Genomic DNA, 23193 nt, shown 5'->3' on the forward strand with positions numbered 1-23193 from the left:
AAAATCCAAAGGGGGGTACAGGTGCCTTCTCCATGACTTGGGAGAATGTGGCCAAAACTAAAATCTTATAATGCCGTTTCAAGTATTTAGCTTAAGTACAGAATATATATGCATTTGAACTTGTTGCTTCTCCAGAAGTCCCAGTGCCTTGGCCAGCTTTACAAAATATTTCTCTCCATGGTGATGGGCAGCTTGGAATAAGTACTCTGTATGTGGCTGAAATTTCTGAGCTTTTCTCCAAAAGGCTTGCCCATAGTGCAGTATTAATTTCTTTTCCTAAGCCCGAAACTCACGTATACTTACAAAAGTTTTAATAGCCACCCAAAATTCATTTATATAGCTCAAATATAGTGGAAAAGAACTTCATTTGTTCAATAAAGATTTATTAAGAGACTTTTATGTGCCTAGCACATTCTAAGCACTAGGGATACAGCAGTGAACCCAACAGACAAAATTCCCTGAATTTAAACAGCTTATGTTCTAGGGTAAAAGAACAGGGTGGCCCTGGGGTGGAATAAATTCTAAGGCAGAATAATAGTTAAGAGCCTGGACACTGGGCTGTTTGGGTTTAAATTCTGGTTCTTCCAATGATCAAGTGACTTAATTTCTCCTAGCTTCCATTCCTGTATCTGTGAGTTAGTGCCTGCACTGTAAAGTTCTTTGAGGATTAGTAATTTAACATATAGTGCACTGTTTAACATAGACCCCGATATGCAGTAAGCACTCAAATATTAGCAATAACTTATTGCTTGGTGAGACACTCATTCACTGAATCACTTGAGCCAAAATCATGGAGGCAAACTTGACACCTGACTACCCTGATTACCTTGTTCTATCGATTTTGTCTCCAAGATATTTCTTAAGTGTGCTTGTATATTTTTCCTTTGGTCTCTCTTGCCATTAACTTTGTTCAGACTGACACTTTTAGTATTGATTCTAGAACTAATTTGCCAAGTAGGCTCCCTGCCTCTAGCTTTCTTCTCCCATACATCTCTCTCCCTTGATCAAAAATTTGACCACATCATTTCCCTGATTGAAATCCTCCCGGAATGCTCCTTCATGACTCTCTCTTGCTTATAAACTCTTTTAGCATGGTACATGCACCTTCATAAGCTGGTCCCTGCCTATTGTCAGTCACCTCCCCTTGTACCCAGCCTCCACTACATTAACCTTTGGAACAGTTGTGCACACATCATGCTCATTCATAACTCTGTGACTTTACAAGTCCTCTTAACATGTCTGAGAGCCTTGCCTCTTCTTTCTAACTGGTGGAGTTTGTAACCTTTAGTAGGCCAAATTCCTGAGCCTGCCTCCATATTGCTTCTGTCTCTTATCCAACGTCATTTTCCTGAATGCATGTGGTACATACTGTGCTGTGTTTACCTGCTTCCATGTCTCCTTCCCTAGCTTTAAACTCTGGTAGAAGGAGATGAGTCTTGGCTCCCTTGGTATATCCAACACTTACCCAGCACAGGGCTTGGCACACGGTAGGTGAATGGCAGTCTGTTGAGGAATGGCTGCCATTTTGGCATGATCATTTTGATGTTGCTTGGTAATAACAATGACAATACTATCATAAAACACCATGTCGTTCAGGCAGAGAGCTAAGTGTTCACAGGCATTATCTTACTTAATCTTTAAGAAACTCTATGAGAAAGATAGGCACTGTAATCATAGACACTGAAATGATCACCTTTTTACATATGAGAAAACTTTGATTTAGCAGGGCTTAGTAGTTGCCAGTAGTCATAGAGCTAGTAAATGGTAGGGCAGAAAGCCAAAACCAGGTGAGTAGGACTCTAAATTCTTGCACTTTATCCCCATATGCATTTTGGAAATCCCAGAGCAAGAAGTAACTTCTCTATCTTTTTAAAAGGTCTCAGGAATGTTCACCAGTGGAATACATTGATTAAAAGCTCTGGACCCACACATCACTGTTTCTATCTCTTATACATTATTTCTTTTCTAGTCCAGACTAATAATTCCAAGTGGAATTTTTTATATCATATATTTCATATTAGTCAAGGTATGTCATGTTAGGTACCTTTCAAAGATAACATGAAGGATTTTTTAAAGGCATAGTTTTGCAAACTTATTTTAGAGGAAAAAGAAATCTTAGAGACTTGATTCTACATACCCACTGTGGGAAAGTAGTATTTAGCATAAAACAACCACAATTCATTCTTGTCATTTAGTCAGGAAGTGGTTAGATTAATAGTTCAGCAGAAATTTTCTGAGGGCTAAAGTAACTTAGTATGCGTTACCATTCCTATAGCTTAATCATAACTAGAAAGGGTAGTCAGGGTAACATTCACCTTTTTTATTCTTTTCTTAAAGATGAATGTGATTAATAAGGTAATAGATAAATCGAAGCAGCAACAGGTTTTGTAACAAAAACATGTAAAATATCATTAGCTGTTGGCACCAGGTACCAAAGATATTGGTAGACGCTAAAAAAAAAAAAACAGACAATTTAACAAAGGTGACAGATTTTATTACCTTGTTTTTGCATTTAATGTTTTAGAACTGTACAATGATTCTCACTTCCTAAGCAGAAATATAATTTGGAGAGTATTAGCAGATTCTGTATACCATTTTAAATTTTCACTTATAAACTACTACATTATGATGAAATACTTTAAAATAATTACTTTGTTGTTGTTATGGAACAATGACAATTTCTGTTATGAAAAACAGGTTGCTGTTTATACTTCTTGTACTTTTAAATCCTGTGGAAGAGAAGTAAGCAGAGCTTTTGGAGAAGCCCTTCATGGAAGTAGACAGCCTTTGGAGATGATGTTCTTGACTCAGTCATCTCCTCCACAGATCTTTAAGAGTGTGATTTCATAGTCTCCAGAAGTATCCGACTGCAAAAAACAGGAACCATGGAAAGGACAAATATAGCATAAATAATAAAGAGACCATAAATGAATCAAGTCCCACAGCACTAGGAATTAATGTGAGACTCATGACCTTTACCATTTAGTCAAATGCACCTATAATTCCATTATCCATTCATACCTGAGTATAATTATCTTCCAGCCTAGCATCTTCTTTATAATATATATTGTTTAAATTCTTCCTGATATATTGCAATAAGTTTCAATTTTGGTTTAATAAAATAATATTGCACCAATTACAAGATATTACATAATATTAATTTTAAAACAAAACTTTAAAAATTATAGTTTTCATATATATTAATATTTACCAAACAGTTGTTCTTTTAAGGGCTAACTTACTTTAACTTTTAGAAGAACTCTAAGCAGTAGGTACCATAAGTAACTCCATTTAATAGATAAGTAAAATGAGAAAAACAGAGCTTAGGAACCTTGTCCCAAATCATACAGAAAATTAGCGACAGAGACAATATTAGAACCCAGTAGCCTGGCGCCTTAACACCATCTATACTACCTGACTTATGAAAGTGAAATGAACTACATCCTCAAAGAGTGCGTTTCTCAGTTCCTTTCCCCTAGACTAGCCAAAAATGATGTTGGTTCAGAAAAGATACCATGTGGGATTGAGGCTTTAAGTACAAAGATGCCATGTTTGCTATGCAGAAAAGGTAAAACTTACATAGCATTAGAGGTAAAACTTGGCTTTTAACAGAGATTACCTGAAAACCTCACATCATTTTATTCAAGGCAACTCGAACAGTGACAACTTCTTATCACTTACATATCACATTGGGGTAAATGTTAAATAAGTGATAATGTAAAGGAAGCAATGGAGAAGGGTCATTTAGAAATGAGGTTAAGCATTACTTTCATAATAAGACACAACAGGCATTAACATACAAACTTTTGTTTTATATAGATTTTAGTTCTTTCCCTGTTTGTTTTCTTGTCTTGTTCTGCCACATGTAATCATGTCTTGAACTGCTGATGAGTCAACAATGCTCTTGCTTTGTATTAAAACGGCTTCCTCTAGCCATCTCTGATCAAAGTTGTAAAAATTAGGGGTTCTATCACTTTGTTGAGAAAATACATCCAAGTAAGCTTAACACAGAGCTATATCTAAAATTCTGATTCAGTGTAGGCAGGAAACAAATATTCATCCTTTTCTCCTACCTCTGCACCCTTATGCCTTCTGGCAAGACAGCTATGTTATTTACATGGCATTTTAGAAATTTTATCACACACACAAAAAAAACAATGTATTTTCAAAACCTTTGAACGTAATTTATGGCTTCCTAATTAGGCCATTAATTGTCTTTAAGAAACTAAATACATATATACAATGGAATTTACTGAGCCATAAAAAATGAAATCCTACCATTTGCAACGACATGTATGGACCTAGAGGTTATTATGCTGAGTGAAATAAGTCAGACAGAGGAAGATAAATACCATATGATTTTACTTATATGCAGAATCTAAGAAACAAAAAGAACAAACAAATCAAAAATAGACACAAATATGGAGGACAATCTGGTGACTGCCAGGGGTAGTGGGGTTGGGAGGCTTGGAGAAAGGGGTGAAGGGCTATAGAAGTACAAATTAGTAGCTGATAGATGGTCATGGGGATGGGGAGCACAGCAGAGGGAATGCGGTCAGCAGTAATGTAATGGCTGGCTATGTGTAGAGCCAGATGGGTGACAGAGTAATCGGGGGATCATTTCATAAACTATATTAATGTCTAACAAATGTATTATATACTTGAAACTAATAATAAAATAAAATGCTTAAAAAATATTCCAGCAATAAACAAAGAAAAAAAGCAATGAAAAGTTTCTGTTGGCCTGTTTTTAACAGTGGTACTAGTGGGACCCTCTTCCCCCAACTTTGATCCCATCTTTTATCCTTTGCATTTACCATCTTGCCAATTATTTCTTTGTGGTGTTTTTTAATTTCTTTTTTTCCATTCTGACCACAACAAATGTACTCTAGGCTCCCATCTCTTGTCACTAGTTTCCTTGACTCTAAATTCGTTAATCTGTATTCTCCAAGGCAGCAGTCCCTAACCTTTTTGGCACCAGGGACTGGTGAGTTCCTATAAGAATCTAATGCCCAGTGATCTGAGGTGGAGCTGAGGTGGTGATGCTAGCGCTAGGGAGTGGCTACAAATACAGATGGAGCTTTACTGGGCCGCCACTCACCTCCTACTGTGCAGTCCATTTCCTAACAGGCCACAGACTGGTACCAGGGGTTTGGGGACCCCTGCTCTAAGGTATTGAATCTTACTGTTTGGTAAATCTAGTTCATTGATCACAATATCCATCAAATAAGTAGCCTTTCCTTTTCCTGTAGGTAGTCCTGGCTTTTCCTTCCTCTCTGGCATCTCCACTTTTGTCTTCTTCACAGGCATTAATTATTAGCAAAGTTTAAATTTCAGTTCTCAGCTTTCTTCTCTTTTCAATCTATATTTTCTCCCCAGAGGATATGCATTCAGGTCCAAGGATTCAATAACATAATTGTCTCTGAAAATGTATCTCCCCACTAGCTACCAGCTTGACATCTCCACTTACACGCTTCAAAAACATCTCGAACTTAACATCCACAAAAACAAACTCAAATGCTCTCCTCCACTCCCAACCCAACCCAACCCAACCCAACCCAACCCAACCCAACCCAACCCAAACCAAACAGTCCTTAAACCTGAAACTCTTGCAGGGACTGTTTTCCAAGTTAAACCTGGGAGTCATCCTTGACACTGCTCTTCCTTGTTCCTTACACCAAGTATCTTAATTTTAACTCCTAAAGGCCTTCTGAGTCTTTGCTCTTTCCTCTCTTTGCATTACCAGTTGCTTTGCATTATGACATTGCACTATCCAGTCATAGCTACTCTAGTATGACTTATAAAACTCATCTCTTCTGTCCTATATCTAATTCATTGTCCACAGTCACAGAGATCTTTTTAAACTGTACTAATCATGACACTAGGTACTTAAAACTGAAATTCTTCAATGACTTCCATTGCTCTTAAGCTAGAGACAAAATTCTTTAATATTGTCAAAAAGGTCCTTCATGATCTGGTCCCTCCAGCCTTATTTTTAATTTTCTTCCACCACAGAACTTTACACTTGCAATTCCTTTTGTTGGAATATTCTACTGACTCTGAACCCCAATAACTTTTGTCTTGATGTTGTCCACACATTTTCAATGAATCATAACTTCCTCAAAGAAGCCACTCCTATGGGTCAAATCTACCTAGTACATGATCTTATAACACAATATCTCTTTTCTTTATATTTAACATAGGTATAATTTCATGTTTATTTGTAATTCCATAAGGATAGAAAACTTCTTTCTTTGCTTATAATTGTAACCTTGAGCTTGGCACATTACTCACTCAATAAGTATTTTTCATTGAATAAATGAAATACAAATTTCATGATCTCAGAGTTCTCTTTCAACCAAATTCATCTTGCCATTTGGATTTCATTTTTTAACATTCCCCAAGGTAAACCTTCTAATTAGTCAAGTGCCCTTTTACGTTTTTCTTCTTCTACTTTTTATCATACATGTTTCTAGAGCATTCACTTTTGAGACCCGATTGAACAGCATAGCCTGGCCCATAAAAGGCACTTAACATGTGCGTATTAACCTGAAAGGTGGACTCAAACCCATTTTCCTAAGAAACATTCCCTATCTAATCCCAAACTTCTTTTACTCTCAATTTCCATATTACTATCTTCTGTACCCTACAATCTAGTATTTAATTATACGTTATTTCATATTATTATCATCTGTTTTATTTATGCCCACCTCAAGTCTACACATGGATTATGTGTTAATTGAAGGTGGCCACTACTTTTTCCCTTAAAGAGACTGGAATTGTGCTATTTGTTAAATAAGCACTTAATCTGTTGGTCAAGGAAGTCTACCAAAAATGTAATCTCATACATATTTTCTATGGATATTTTATTAATAAGAGATATACATGTGTTTTTCACTTATATTCTTCCCTTCTATTCCCCAACAATCATTGCCTGAAACAGGTGTTAACGAGCCAAGAAATGTCTAGAAAATAGGCAGAAGGAAGAAGAAGACAGAACCAAAGTCCTGGATAATATTGTAGGGGTTCAGAACCAAAGATGTATCTCTGTGGTATGCAGATTATTTTAAGCTAAAGGCAATTGAGAGCCTGTGGGAAACTTCTTCCCCTTCCCCTACTTAACTACCTAGAAGAATCTGAATTGGGGGCCTTGCCCATATCTGTCCCAGATAACCTTTTTTGTCCCAGATAACCTTTTTTATATGTCAGGGCAGAGTAAAAAGTACTAAACATCCACTCTTCTTGTCATCCTGTGGTGACCAGTCAAAGCTCCAAGGTACCTTACCTCATCCTTAGCTTGGAATGTCCCATATACCTCATTTTAACTTTCTGTCCCTGAGCCTCTTACGTATGTGGGGGGTCTATGACTCTCTCTTGTATGTGGAGTTTCCATGCATTTTTATGTAATTAGATTTGATTATTTCCTTTTGTTAACCAGTCTCATGTAGATTTAACTATTAGACCAGCTGAAAGAAAGTTAAAAGTTTCTCTCTCCCTTACATTATATAAAATAGAACTCTATCTCATGAATTACAAAAATTGAACCAGCTGAATAGGTTTTAACCTATTCATCAATAGTGAAAATGTAATGATACTACTTAATAATGTATGATAGGTGGTAGAAATGAAGAAACCTTATATAATTTTAAATTACAAACTGAACTCTTCAGCAATGAATTTTTCTTTCTATCAAGATACCCATAGTTTAAATGTTTCCTAATACAATAAGCCTCAATTACCGAGACTATTGGGGGAGGGAGAGTTGGTTAATTTAATTTTCTAGTTTGCTGAGGGTGAAATGAAAGCCCTCTTTATGTTTCAATCTTGTTACTGACAATCTTTATAAAATGTATGAGTCTACTTTTCTGCCTCAGTAAGAACAATATGGTTAACGTTATTGAATCTTCCTCTGTTGATTGAAACTATTATAATGTGTCAGAATCGATTCAAATTGCATTGAGTGTGAGCAGTTGATGAAATCTGTACCAAGCCCCAGGCATAATCTCAGAGTTGCCTTTTCGAGTAAGTTCCTGATTTCAATTAAGGCATGGCTCTTTTTCTGCAAAGGTTTAGTATAAAAACAAAAGTACTCGTTGAAGAAAGAGATTTTGGTGAATGCATCTAGCTGACAAATGTTCACACACTCATTATCCAAAGACCATTTGTGGATACTGTGGCAGGAATGTTCTCAAGATGGCTGCCAAAAGGCCCAGGCTAACATGTGTACCTAGTCAAGGGTGGCTATCTCGGTAGCGCTATGTCAAGGGTTAAACCAAGGACTCCGGGGGTGCACGGCGACACAGGAATGCAGACTAAACCAAGGTAGGCCTGGTTGACATGGCTGAATGTCACATCTTGCAGAGCATGGGACTCCAGCTTCATAGGTGCTTGAGAGAGGCTGGTGCCCAGGATCAGGATGCACAGTGTACATAAATAATCCTAAAGCTAGGGACCAGGTATTTGGATGATTTAGATTCCTTGACTTTGGACCACCAGCATGCAGAGCAAATACTTCCTTTTCCAGGTTATGTTTGTCCTCTGGGCCCCACCTCTTAGCTAGGGCCTCAGTGACTCTACACTGATTTGGATCCACCAGTCTACTATGGACCTGATGCTTTCCAAAGCTGATTTTCTCTAGACATCCATAGGGTGGATAGGGCCGAGGCATAGAAAGACCTGTGAGATGTCTGTGAAGGTAGCTCTAGACTCCATCTTTTTTCCCTAGCCAGTGACCCTGAGGGCTGGGACAGTTTGGTGGCTTGTTCAGTATCCTGGGCTCCCAGTTTGTTTCAAGAATGCAGCCTGGATTGACATTCTACTACTTATTTACTGGAGACTTGTATGTCATCTGGGAGGCTGAGGTACAGAACAGTCTTCAATGGAAGACTGACAAGCAGGTCTAGGGGCTTAGTAAGCGCCTTAGTTCATCATTTCCTAGTTGCTATATTATTATTGGGACTATGACTTTTGAGTCATTAGTTTATGTATGGAAGTCTCTTACACAATTTTTACAGGTCTTACTTGAGAACAATGAAAACTGGTTTCATTCTTTAAAACAGAAAGAAAATTGCGTAACACATTTCAGGAAGATTTTCATTCAGAATGATAGAATGTAAGGGATCAATTTTTTTTTTAACTCAAGAAACTATAAAAGATTGATAAATTCAATTTGATGCAAAACTCATACAAAAACACTTTCAGCCATGTCCAAGAAAAAAATAACAAACTGGGAAAACATTTACAATTCATAGACAAAAGGTGATCTAAATTACATGAAAAGAGGTCTTAGAGATTGACCAAAAAAAAAATAAATAAAACATCGAACCCAACAGAAAAATAGATAAAAAATATAAAAAAAAACACATCATAGAAAGAAACGCAAATGGCATTTAAAACATGAAACCACGTTCCAGCCTCATGCATATTAAGGAAAAAAGAAAAATGCATATTGAAACCACGCTGAGATGCAATTTCTTACCTACCATATTGTAAAAGCCCATAATCTTAAAAACACCCTCTGTGCCAAAACTGTGGAGAAACAAGAATCATACATTCTTCATGCACGTGCAAAGAGAGGTCAACTGCTAGTATTTACCAAAATTAGGAATGTATTGACATCTGTGTCAGTAATCCTACCTACCTCTGAGGATATACCCCACAGATACACTTATATCTTGTAAAATTGTATATGCATATTGCCACATTGTTTGTAACAGCAAGAAACAAGGAAACATCTGTTGATGTGGTGGGTACAAATATACAAATAATGGAATGATATGCAGCTGTTAAAAAGAATGAGAAAGCTTCTAATATACTAAAATGAACTCTGAGCTGCAGGACCATGCTATCTTTTGTGTAAAACAAAGAGGAAATTTAAAATATGTATTGTTCTTTCCTTCTCTTGTCATAAAGAAACACTGAAATAGATTTTTTTTTTAAAAAAAAACCTTGCAATATAAAAAATAGGTGAAAACCCTGCACATGCTACTCACAAAAGAAGAAAAATTAATGGCCACTAAATCCTAAAAAAAAAAAAAAAAAAAAAAAAAAAAAAAAAAAAAAATTGAACATCCATTATGTGCCTGAGATTCTAGAATTGAAAAAATAGTCTCTATCTTTAAGGGCATTTTATTATTACTACTTTAAACCCAGAAAACACATTTATGCATTGACAAGGAGCGAGAGATCTAAGTCACACATCTCCACATTCTAAGGATTATAAGGGAAAAGAGATAGCGAAAGGCAAAATGTGTTTTGCTATTTTTAAAAGGAGACTTACTTTAATTGCTGAATATAGGGAGTAGCCACACTGCTTCTTAAACTCTGCTCGAATGTCCAAAAGGTCAATTTCTGATCTGGAGACCATTATTCGGTTCAGAGTAAACTCATCAGTTCCAGCACCCTGTTAAGAAATGCAATACAAATCTCATCGATCGCAAAACAACATATAGATCTATATAAGAAAGAGATAATGGTGCACAAAATAATCAACCACAGTGACTCTTCTTCACTCATTTATCATCAAACTTCATCATTCATTTATACAAAAACTATTTATTGGGCACTTACTCTGTGCCTGTACCATTCCAAATGCTGAAAATGGAAATGAGATACCCCTGTTAAACTTCCAATTTTGGAAAGTACCCAATATTTCTTATATGTCAAATTATACTGTACTATTACAATATCTGACACATAGGAAATATTGGGTGCTATGGGAACGTACATTAGGGGAGCCTAAAATAGATTAAGGATTAGAAAAGTTCTATCTGAGAAAGTGGTATTTAAGCTGAGGCCTAAATAATCAGCCAGGAGAAAAGAAGTGTGGGATTCACAGAGAGAGGGGGAAATGTTCTAGTAAAGAAAACAGCATATGTGAAGGTTTAGGGCAAAAAAGAACGCCACATTCAAGAGTACACAAATAATGGGGAGAAACAGCAAGAGACATGTCTGGAAAGGCTAGATCTCATAAACTATAAAATGAAATTCTGATTTACTCCCAAGTATGAAGAACTACTTCAGCCTTTAAACGTGAGAGCATTGAGATCAGATCAAATCTGTGGTTTTAGAAGATTCGTTTCACAGCAGCATGAGGAATGGACTGCAGGGCAGAAGTAGGGTGAAGATGGCAGAACAAGAGTAGAAGGTCTGAAACCTAACCAGAGGTGCCTGCAAGGACAAAAAAAGAGATGATGATGGCCTGACATAGAAAAATGTCAGTATAGATGGAGAACAATGGGTAGATTTAAGAAATGCTTATAAAAGTAAATGACAAAACTTGATGTATCTATGAGGAGAATGAGGAAAGGAAGAATGTAAAATTTCTCAGCAGTTAGGTGGATGTTGACACCATTCACGTAACAAATGCTTATTGAGCATCTGCTATACGCCAGGCATCGTTCCATGTACTGTGTACATGGTAGGGAACAACACAGAAAATATCTCTATCCTCATGGAGTTTATGTTCAAATGGATGGAGATGGTCAGTAAAGAAAATTAACAAATTGTTTCACAGTAAGAACTATGGAATTGAGTGTAACCGAAAGGAAGCCTACTGACCTGTGTAGTCAGGGAAGATCTCTCTTAGGAGGCGACATTTGAGCAGAGACCTGACAGATGAGAAGGAGCCAGCCATAGATAGGTCTGGAAAAGGTACATTCCAGGCAGAGAGGACAACAAATGCAAAGACTCAAACATGGGAAGAGACTTGGCATAGCCAAGATGCATAACGGCCGAGGTGGCTGAGGCACAGCGAGGAACGGCACAGCTTCAGACAGCTGGGCAAGTCCCTGTTAGGGCTTTGGGGGTTAAATAAAAATTAATACTTTTCCTCCACTTTGTAAGTTCTAGCTGGACTAATAATCCAATTAACAGAGAGAGAGATCAACAAGAGAAAATGGAATTTTTAATACATGAGTGTGGGGAATTCACATAAGCATGAAAATTCCAAAGATAGTGAGGCAACACTGGGTATATATGGCACTTTGGACAAAGGAGAAAAGGGTGGGGGCAGGGTATAGATTTCAGAAGTGAGAATGGGTGGTTTACAAGTGGTTGAAGAAGAGCAGAACACACACATGTGGCGGGCAAATTCTTGCTAGGCAGCTCACACAATGGGACACAGTGTGGAGCTAACAGGCCCCTGCTGGAAGCCCATACTTAATTCAGACTAGGCTACAGCTGCATCCTAAGATCTCCTTTTCGAAGTAGGTTTTTCTATCTGAATCTCTTGGGCAGGACAGGTGGGAGGGTCAAAGTTTCTTTCTTAATAACCAGCTTAAAAAGTTTCTTTTGTTTCTTGATAACCAGCTGAAAATCAATATCCCAAAAGGCAAAACTTTTGGTCCCGTTCAGGGCTATCCATGGAGATGACTGAACACACGACAGGCGCAGACTTGGGGTGGGAGCTGAGATAAGGGAAATGATGTGTTCACTTTGGACATAACTCTAAAGGTGCATGTGGACTTCCAAAGGAAATGTCCAGTAAAGAAACTGAAGCAAGTATGCTCCATGTGCCCGGCCAAGTGCTAGGGTCTAAAGATATAAATAAGAAACAAAACTCCTGTACTCATGGAGTTCATCTAGCAGCAGCAACGGACAAGAAGACATGGTTGTTTCCATATCGTGAAAGGCTGCTGACTAAGCTTGGTTTCTTTTAAGTAAGGCGGCCTGGCCTCAGATGCCACTAAACCTAATGGGTCAAGCTTGAGAGCTGGCACTCTAAAACAAGTTCTACTTCCCACACATAACGTGAACTGGGGGAAATAACTTTGTCAACCCTTCACTGTGACTCTCTCTATAATGATTAGGACACTCATTATCAACCCCCGAGACAAATTAGTCGACAAATTAGCTACAAAAGAGAACTCATCAAAGTGGAAAAGAAGTATGAAATTCCATCAATATTAAGCACTATTTTTACAATTCTCCTTGAGGGATTCTAAGATCGTGTATGAAATTTCCAGACCAACCTTCAAAGCTTGATGCAGTCTTTCAGCTAAAAAGGCAGGTATGTTCCTTGCACAATGAACTGTATAAAAAGTAAAATAATATTCAGTTTCATTTAATAGAATTTGAGTTAATATATAGTAATGTGTTTTTTAAAAAAGATTATTTGGGTAACCATACTACTCTCTACTCTCCCTATTCCCAGCCTTTATTTGGAATGAAAGAATGAATGCTTAACCAGAATTTCAAAACCTGAGAACATAATATTTGCACAGAACTTTAGCACAGTAATTATCTTTAGCCATTGGGAAAATAAAATTACCTGCCAAAGAAACTCCCACATCAGCTGACTCATCTCCAGATTCCAGACACAGGGACACCTACACTCACACTGATAACTCCCTAGGGTGTATTGTTGCTCCTTTTCCAACAGCTTCGACTACTGATGAATAACTTGAGTCTAAAGTCTGCAGAGATGTTGCTCCAAATAACTCATTAGGTAAGAAGGGGGCACTGGAGTTCAATCTAAAACCCGTTTTTCAAATAGAAAGATTTTCTCCTAAGTGGCTGGATTAGAATTTATAGGCTGGTTAGAGTAAGTATATTAGAACCAGCAACTGTAATCTAAATTCAGCCATAACAATAAAAGAAAGCAAAAACCCCTGCAATCTTTCCATTCTTTATTTTTGAGAAAAAAAAATTAAAGCAGAAGTAAAACATAAAAAAGGAAATTGGCAGAAACATGAGCAAATTAATTATCCTTGAAATAAAGTGAAAATTGTCAGAAACAGAAAAGTTTGCAGTGAATAGACCTATTTATTGCAACACAACTAGTTTTATAATCTTACATGTGATCTGCAGGTAGGAATCTGATCAAAAGTGAATACATTTTATAATGAGTTGTGGAGATGAGAACAAGAATAAGTAGATTTCTCACAGTGCCTTACAGACTTTCTCTTAAAGAAAGTGAAAAAGGCCTGTAGTTTGTGTAACCAACTTAAGGGAAATAGAAGTAGAAATGCATCAGAAACTCAAACATGGAATCTGGAACAAACATGAAAACAGTGTTCCAAATGAACTTTAAAAAAAAATCAACCATTTTTCTCAGACTCATATTAAGCAAGACTTAATGCTTTAATCAAAAGTTATTATGCTTATTTTTATCCCGGTAAGCTTTTCAATCATCTCCCTCCCCCTACACGGAATCCTTGAACCTTTTCACAACCCTTGAGCTTGTCCTCTGCTTTATGTTCATAAGCACCAGGCCTGCTTCTCATGGCCTAAACTTTAGGGAGGTGGTGGTAAATGTAGTGGTAGTAAGCTTGCTTAGCACCTAACATCACAAACAGGGAAACTCAGAAATCTCTGAAACTCAGGGAACTCATTGAAATTAATTATGATGACTAAGTGTTCACAGTTGCCCGTTTGTTACCCTCTGTGTTGTCTTGACCAAACTTTAGTTAGTCCTGTCTCCTCCCCCCAGGTCCCTGAACTCTAGTTCCCCACCCCCGACTGAGCAAGCACTAAAACACAGGAGAATCAGTTGACAGAGCAAGACACATTTCCTGTCAAACCCCAGCGTTCATGCTCCCTTGCTTATCCAACTTCCCCTTGAAAGAAAAGCCTTTTCTGTTGATTTTGAGACTCCTGTACGTTGCTGAGATGAAAGTGTTTTCCCTACTGCAATAGTCTTTTTGAATAGAGCCTCTCCTTATCTAAGTCCAGTTTTGACAAGAAATGCTTCTATTATGCATTTCTAAGGTGATACAGCTCAGATGGGTTTTCATATCAAAAATTATATGTTGATATACTGTATTAGAGTCCTTGCATATGAAATATTTAGAACAGACAGATTTATTAACACAGAAAGTAGATTAGTGGTTACTAGGGCCTGGGGGGACTGCCAATGGGAACAGGGTCTCTTTTGGGGCTGATAAAAATATCCTAAATTTAGACTGTGGTAATGGTTGTATAACCTTATAATACACTAAAAAACACTGAATTGCATACTTTGAGTGAATTTTATGGTATGTGAGTTATATCTCTGTGAAGATTTTAAAACCTTAATGTATTCTAATGGTAAATTATAATAGCAAATGAAAGTGGGACATATCTTGAACTTTAAATTAGTTGAATTATAAGGTCTTTTAATTGATATAATGTACATTATAGCCCAAATTTAGTGCATCATTCAATGTATATTTCCGAGAATCCTTCTTAGATCAATGAGTGAGAGTTCATATATCTCAATAAAGTTTTTCAAATATTACAGCAGGCAAGGTAAAAGGCAAAACTGATATAAAGATTAACAATACAAAATGCAAAAACTTTAACTGACTATATTATTGCCACTGGAATATTCTCAGAACTAATTATGGAGACTGATCTTTATTCCATTTTTTTTCTTTCAATCAAAAAAGAAGCTTTTTTTCTTTCTTGGCCAATCTTTTAGCAATTCAATGAGAGTCAACAGTATTTTTTTTTTTTTTTTTTTTTTTTTTTGGAGCAGCACTTGGATAAAGAAGCCTATTCTTGGCACTGAAGAGAGGATCAGAAGTTAAGTGATATAACATACGTGAAAGAAGCTCTGAGAATGGGGCTTTGAACTAAGCTTACTCCTGGTACATTTTTTGTAATTTTCTTTAAAATACTTCAACAAGGACTGTGTGGTATATGCGTGTTTCAGTCTTTATCTACACAGCGGCACATGAAATGGCTGGTTAGCAACTCAGATCATGGAGCCTGACAGCCTGGGTTCGAATTTTAGCTCTACCAGGTATTCCCTGAGTAGCCTCTTTGTGCCTCAGGTTTACTGTCTCTACCAAGAGGATAATAATAATCCCTAATCCATGGGGGTGTTATGAGGCTTAAATGCATTGATATTCATAAAGGATTTGGCACAGTGCTGAGCACATGGTAAGCACCAGGTGAGAGTTTATTTAAAAATACAGTTTGAGAAACCGCACTTGGGAGTTCACCTCCAGAAGTGGTGATTAACGTTTTAGGATGACCAGAGGCTCGCTCCAGAGGAAGTCACCCTTAGACATCAGCTAGCAGACATCAGCTAGCTTTATCTCACCAGAGGAGCTATTAATTATCATGATGGATGTTAGAAATGATTTTTCATTGATGAAATGGTAAGACATGTGGAGTATAGGTACTCCAACCTTGGCTTTAGTAGGGAGGAAGCCTGTAGCAAGCCCAGTAGCCACCCTAAATTAAAGCGGCTTAAGATTCCTAACAATCTAGTGTGTGTACAAGCACTTAACAGATAACAGATTCTCTTTGGCCTGACTCTGACTGAATCCTGTCTTTGAAGAATGTCACATTCCTCTGAACACACCTTTATTGAAAAATGTTCTTCAGGTGCCTAAGAGAACAGGCTGCTGAGACCTCGTTGAGAAGGCAGTTGAGCTTATATAACGGTGTCTTTGTCTGCCTGTTAAACCACATGCCTCTCTAGGAACAGATTCGGTCAGTGTCTTACTTTTCGATACACTCGCCTGGTAGCACAGCCAAGGGGGAGGAGACCTATAGTTCTGACCTGAGCTCAACTTTTGGAGGCCACTGACATCTTCCAAAATAACCCAAAATGGTAAATTACCAGATTGGCTTAGGTCACAGCTTTCAACAAAGCTCAGTAAAAGTGTCACTAGAAATGTAATATTTTTACCTCTCAAGGAGTTTACAATCCAAACATGGTGACAAGTCAAACACATAGTTAAAAGCACAGTAAGACCTAAAAGATAACTTTTCATGCATCCATTTAACAATATTTGTTGAGCACATCGTGTGTACTGTGGACTATGCTGGGGGCTGTGGGAGCATAAAAAACAAGTGCAAAAAAACTCGATTTATTAGCACTCAAGGGCTTACCTATGGCCAGCAGCAAATCTTCAAAATGCCCAGATAATTCTCCTTTTATGCTGTCTTCGATGTCCTTCTGGCTAATATTTCTGTATTCATCAAATGCTAAAAAGCAGCATCACAAAAACAGTTAAAGCATCCCATCGGACCACACATGAAAATATTCCAGTTCTTGATTTGACATGCGGCAAATCAAGTTGTTAAGGAGCAAGCTCAAAAACCCCTTTAAGTCATCAAAATTTGATTGAACGTGGAAGTTTTATTCATTTCGTTAAAAAAATCATCTACAATAAAACTTGAACTTCATAGGCCATTTTCTTCAATGATCATCTCTCTCTCCTCTCCCCTCCCTCTTCCCAGGCTGTTAGCATTTAAAATAGCCTGAAAAGTTAAATAATAAATAATTTATCTAGTAAGGTCAGCTATTTTAAAATTATTGCAGCACCTGGGAAACAAAAGTGTGGCCATTAATCAAATGTGTTTTATCTGCTAGAGAAATCTTAAGTGTGAAGATGCCTTTGTGCTGAGTACATTCCTAAGGGAGCGTGGCCTACTTCACACTGACCAGAAGGCATGTGAAATTCTTGATCAGTTTTGACCCAAAAGCAAAACCTGTATGTACCTCACCAAGTATACAGGCGTATTTTACAAGCCAAGTAAATCTCTTCCAAGTACATTTTGGAAAAAAAAAAAAAAAATTTGGAGAAAGAGATCTAGGATTGTTTGGTTTTTATTTTTCAAATAAAGATATTACTAAAGCAACTATGATAAAGTATTACCATTATTTTATAAATAAAATTTTAATGCCTAAATGGAGGGCAATCACAGAATTAAAAAGTCATGGCAATATCTTTGTTTTCTCATTTTTCCATGGACTCAGCAGAAGCTGAGTCACACACTGTGGTTGTTCTCTTGAACCTCCACCTGGAAGCCACAGTCACATGTTCACAGTAAATGGTGTTCTAGGCTTCTGGGTGCTTTTGTTTCCAGAATGGTTCAGGGAGATGCAGAGTAAGTGGGTGGGTGCTTAGTGGATCCACATAATGGTTGGTCTGACAGAGAGAGCTGTTCTCCCTCCCCCACTTTCCTTCATATCAGAAAGAGTTGAAAGTTAATCCATATTGATGCATTACCAGAGACTCCTGGTTTTTCTGGATAGCGGCTAACTAGGGAAGAGTTGGGGTGGAAACAATGCAGTCAGGCTCCTCCATCCCACCAAAACACTCCTCTCTGCTCTCGTCTCAGAGGGCTGCTTCTATTCTTCTTCCTGCTGTCCCTTTCCCATCTATTTCCTGCCACTCACTAGGTAATCGGCTCAGCCTCCAGGGGAAACAAGAGCAGTGTCAGTTCTGCCTTGACATGGAACAAAGCTTCTCTATATTGTTTCCTAAACTGTCGATACGTAAAAATGGAACCGTTGCAATTTTTAACTTCATTTTCTAGAACTTTGTATATTAAACCCAAAAGACATTTGCAAAACAACACAAAGCCAAAAGAATTGTGAGTTCTTACTTAGTTTTAGTTGAGGAAAGCTCCTTAAACATAGGATCTCAGTGAATTTATCTTCGTCCGTGCCCCATCTGTTCTCACCAGCATGATAGAGAATCTATGGGACAAGGGAGGAAGACGTAAATGTTAGTACAAACACAGTTCTCTTTCTTTTTGAGGAGGTGGAATGAGAAGAGTGGGAGGTTTACTTTATTTTAAAATGTAAGAGAGATAATTATTCGAGTTTCTTGTCTTTAGCATTAGTAGACTAAAAATCTGATGGCTGGGGTTACAGGAAATAGAGGGAACATAACCACCACTGGGAAGGTGGACAGCTGGGTTGGGTGATCTCCAACCATCAGGCTATTCCTTCAGACAGGACAGGAGACAACAGCCCCAGCTGGTGCCATAGAAATGAGAAAGCAGTCAGCAGTGGGGAAGAGTTAAAGGAGACATTTTCTGTGCTCTGTTACTGACCTGGGCGTCCTTTTTGGCCAAATGCTCATCCACTTTCAGACTTTCATCTCTTCTGCCCTAAACAGGGAAGATGAAAATATATGCAACCCTTTTAAAGACAAAATTCTAACACATGGTATTCCAACCATCGGGGCATCTGAGATTCTTCTCCAGTGGAGGCCATGTAGCACAGAGGAATCAGGCATCCGGGGCTCTAGCTCTGGCTCTGCTGCTAACTAGCCATGAAATCTGTAGCAAATCATATAACTTTCTGAATCTCAGTTTCCTCCTCTGAAAACTCAAAGATTTTAAAGGTATGAAAACACAAGTCAAAGACTGGGAGAAAATATTGACAAGCACATATCTGATATAGGACTTGTATCCAAAATACATAAAGAACTCAAAATTCAGCAATAAGATAGCAAGCAATCCAATAGAAAAATGGACAAAAGATCTGAAAAGATATCACATATACAGAAGGCAAGAAAGCACATAAAAATATTCCCAACATGATATGTCATTAGGCAACTGAAAATTAAAACAATAAGATAGCACTACACACTTATTACAATAGGTAAGATCCAAAACACTGACAACACCATATTGCTGCCAAGGATTTGGAGCAACTGGAACTCACTCCTTGCCAGTGGGAATGCAAAATGGTACAGCCACTTTGGAAGACAGTCTGGCAGTTTCTTAACAAAACCACACATACTCTAACTATGTAATTATGCTCCTTGGTACTTATCCCAAGGAACTAAAAACTTATGTTTACACAAAAATTTTCATATGAATACTTATAGAAGTTTTTATTCATAATTGCCAAAACTTGGGAGCAACCAAGATGCTTTTCAACAGGTGAAGCATGTATGTTAGAATACCCAGATAATGGAATAGTATTCAGCAATAAAAAGGAAATGAGCTGTCAAGCGATGAAAAGACACTTAGCATACTGCTAAGTAAAGGAGACAGTCTGAAAAGGCTACACATTGTATAATTCCAATTATATGACAGTCTAGAAAAAGCAACTATAAAGACTGTAAAAAGATCAATGGTTGCCAGGAGTTCAGCAGGAGGAGAAAAGGAATGATTAATTGGAGCACAGATGATTTTTAGGGCAGTAAAACTATTCTGTATGATACTGTAATGGTTGTCACGTGACAATAGGCATTTGTCAAAACCCATAGAATGTATGATGCTAATGTAGAACACAGAATCCCAATGTATAGCTACGGACTTTAGTTAATAATAATGTATTAGTATTCATTCATCGACTGTAACAAATTTACTACTTAATGCAAGATGTTAACAATAGGGGAAACAGTGAGGGGATGAGAGGAAAGGCACATGGGAGGTCTCTGTACTTCCTACTCAATTCTTCTGTAAATCGTAAACTGCTCTAAAAAATAAAGTCTAGTAAAAAAATCCCTCAATTTCCCCACCAACTCTACTGTTGAAGGCTTTGTGGCTACATGTGAGTGTGTGCTCACACACAAACACTTGAGCACATTATAGAAAGATGGGAGATAGAGAAGAAAAAGAGAATTTCCTGAATTATTTTGAAAATTATAAGAATAAAACATTTGTATATAATATTTTTAAAATGCATGTTCCTATTTTCAAACACTCGATTCTTGTATGCCAATCTGATTTTTGCATGATTTCCTTTATTTGCTTCTTTTAAGTGCTGCTGATTCTCTGTTAGTTTGCCTTCTTGTTCTCTTATCATGCACTCTTTTCCAATGATATAAATGCTGATTATCCTTGGTATTAATAATAATAAGCTGCCACCACCATGTATTGATCACTTTCTATGTGCTAAGTACTTCATATCCTCTATTGTCCATCTGTCTGTCTGTCTGTCTGTCTATCTATCTATCTATCTATCTATCATCTATCTAATCTTTGAAGCACCCTATGAGGTTAGTACTATTATTACTTTAATTTTACAAATGTAAAAACAAAGGCCTTAGGTGTTAAAGTAACTTGTGCAGACATATAAATCTAGTAAACAACAGAAGAGCATAAGATTCCAGGTCTGTTTGATTTTAAAACCCTGCGCTGAAGCTCTACTCTCCACTGCCTCCTGTGGGTGTGTGTGTGTATGTGCACACACAAATGGATGTGCACTTTTGAATATGAACCTCTGGGAGAATATGCTTCCAGCAATGCCTCGTAAATTGGGTTTGTAGGTTCAATCTTTAAAAGGTTTTCACTATTTTAAAACAACTGAAGCCAAAGTTAAGATAAATTATTTTCTGGTGGCATAATGTCTCACTTTGACAAGCGCTGTTTTAGCCCTCAGGCTGAGACCTTCATTGGGATTTTTCCACACATTAAGGGCTGTGTAAATCAGCTGAAAGAGGCCAGTGAAAAGGGGACTTAAATTATTTCCTCTCTTACACGCATCTGTGATTATATCTTATCCTTGACCTTGCCACTTTTATTATAAAGTCATGAGCTCCCTATAAAGTGACAGCAAGGTGTGGCCTGATTTGGTCACATGGTGATAAATGGTTTAACAATTCTTCCAAAGGTTCAAGGATGAAGTTGCAGCAAGCCAATTTTTTTTTTAAATCCCAAGACTGATATACGCATCTCTGAAGATAATTCTTCTATATCATGCTTCCTACTTAATTTAAATGCTAACAAAAGAAATATATTCTTTAGAGTCCAAAAATAAATAAATATGTTCTTAAAAATGGAGACATTTATAATGGAAATGAAAAGTTGTTTTATGTCAGATGAATTATCAGAACATTTCTAATGCATTGTGAAACCTGAACAAAACACTTTTAACTCATATATTAACCAAAAAGATTTTTTGTTCCATCATTATGTTACAATTTGTGATGGTGCTTACTTACACTGCTTGGTGTCAATGAAAATGTAAAATGAGCAAATTATTTCATAAGGAAAATTACAGGCTCATGGTCTGTTTGCTTATTTTTAAACTCTCTAATAATTATTATTGGTCATGTAGCTTAGTGAGGAGTTAAAAAGTAAAACATAAAACCTTACATCTGCCAAAGTCAACAGAGCTTTCCGGAAGTCACCAGATGTTTCAGAACTAATGTCATCTCCAAGACTCTTCTTATATACTGAAACCAAAAAAGAACGAAATTAAGCCTTGACAAATGGAAAAATATTATTATAAAACAGAGACAAGCTTAAAGTCAACATTGGCAAAGAACGAGGACCTGATAAAATAAATCTTGCTTTTTTTTTTTTTTTAGACTTTGTGGTGCTCTTCTGAGACAGATATATTCTTCTTGTAACTACTACTGTAGTATGCATTGTGGTAGATGCACAAGAACAGTAAGAATTTCCATTCTAGATCAAATCAAGGTACATTTCATCTGACAATGGCACTGAAGAACATATGCATACTGGGATTATTAGAGTGGACAAGCTGCTAGTATGGTTCTAATTTCTATGATCTCCTTCTTTCGTAGTACCAGAACCCTGATATTGATCAACACATAATGCACCTAGTATAAAGACTACATTGTCAGCTTTACCCTTAGCTAGGTACAGCTCCGTAACTAACTTCTTGGTAATGAAATGTAGGTAGATAAATATGACATTGCTGAGAAATCTCTTTAAGGAATGGCTCATGCTCATCATAAGTCTTTTCCTCCACCCTACTGCCTGGTGTGTTGATTGATACCTGGAGCTCAGGCAGCCAACCTAGACTATGAAGATAAGGACAACATATTAGTGATGGTATAAAAATAGTCAGGAAGGAGCCTGGATTGCTCAAAGTTTTGTGGTGCTATCCTGCCAGTCCTAGAATTCCTGTCTCCAGAATTCTTCTACATGCGAGAAAAATACATCTATATCTTATCTGAGCCATTGTTATTTTTCTGTTTTATTGAAACTAACCCTAATCTTAATGCATGCAGATAGATGTTATTTTCCATAACAAATGACAACTGTATGTTCATATATTTTAGTACTGACTAGTTATAGTCCCTTTTGCATAGCTTGTTATGCGCAGTATCCACTAATTTTAAATCTCTGTTCTGCTCCATCTGCTTGGACCCACGATCTACCTGGAGGTAGCTGACACCAGGTTGCTGTTTGAACTCTGCCTGCATCTTTCTCAAGAGCTCTATAAATTAGTCATATGAATGCTTGTTCTTTTAAATCAATAAAAGACAGTTATAGAAAGTGATATGAGATTAGCTAATAGCAAGAACTGTGTTGAGATAGAAACTCTTCCAGCATGAATTTAGTAAATCATGAAATCTTTTTATGAAATTTATAACTCTCCAGAGCAATTCGAATAAGCAAAATCCACTATAAATATAAATTATCTAAGTAATAATAATACTAGGTAAGCAACAGTCATAAAATTGTTGTATCTATCAATCACTCTAATTAGGAACAAAAAAATTTAAAAATATCAAGCCAAAGAATAAAGCTTTCATT

The 23193-nt window shown here is 37.1% G+C and overlaps 1 protein-coding gene across 1 annotated transcript in view; it reads right to left on the reverse strand.

Moving 5' to 3' along the window:
• Positions 1–2472: 2472 nt before the first annotated feature.
• ANXA3 (annexin A3) overlaps positions 2473–23193 on the reverse strand; it is a 49134-nt gene continuing 28413 nt past the window's right edge. The window contains exons 7-13 of the mRNA XM_016154421.2: positions 21781–21860; positions 18781–18837; positions 18328–18421; positions 16825–16920; positions 12972–13030; positions 10280–10402; positions 2473–2867 (exon numbers count right to left, since the gene is read on the reverse strand). Coding sequence (XP_016009907.2) covers positions 2808–2867; positions 10280–10402; positions 12972–13030; positions 16825–16920; positions 18328–18421; positions 18781–18837; positions 21781–21860 — 569 coding nt within the window. The 3' untranslated portion in view covers positions 2473–2807. The remainder of the gene's footprint in view (positions 2868–10279; positions 10403–12971; positions 13031–16824; positions 16921–18327; positions 18422–18780; positions 18838–21780; positions 21861–23193) is intronic.

The sequence above is a fragment of the Rousettus aegyptiacus genome, unplaced genomic scaffold (genome assembly GCF_014176215.1).
Source record: "Rousettus aegyptiacus isolate mRouAeg1 unplaced genomic scaffold, mRouAeg1.p scaffold_m13_p_10, whole genome shotgun sequence".
Classification (NCBI taxonomy): domain Eukaryota; kingdom Metazoa; phylum Chordata; class Mammalia; order Chiroptera; family Pteropodidae; genus Rousettus; species Rousettus aegyptiacus.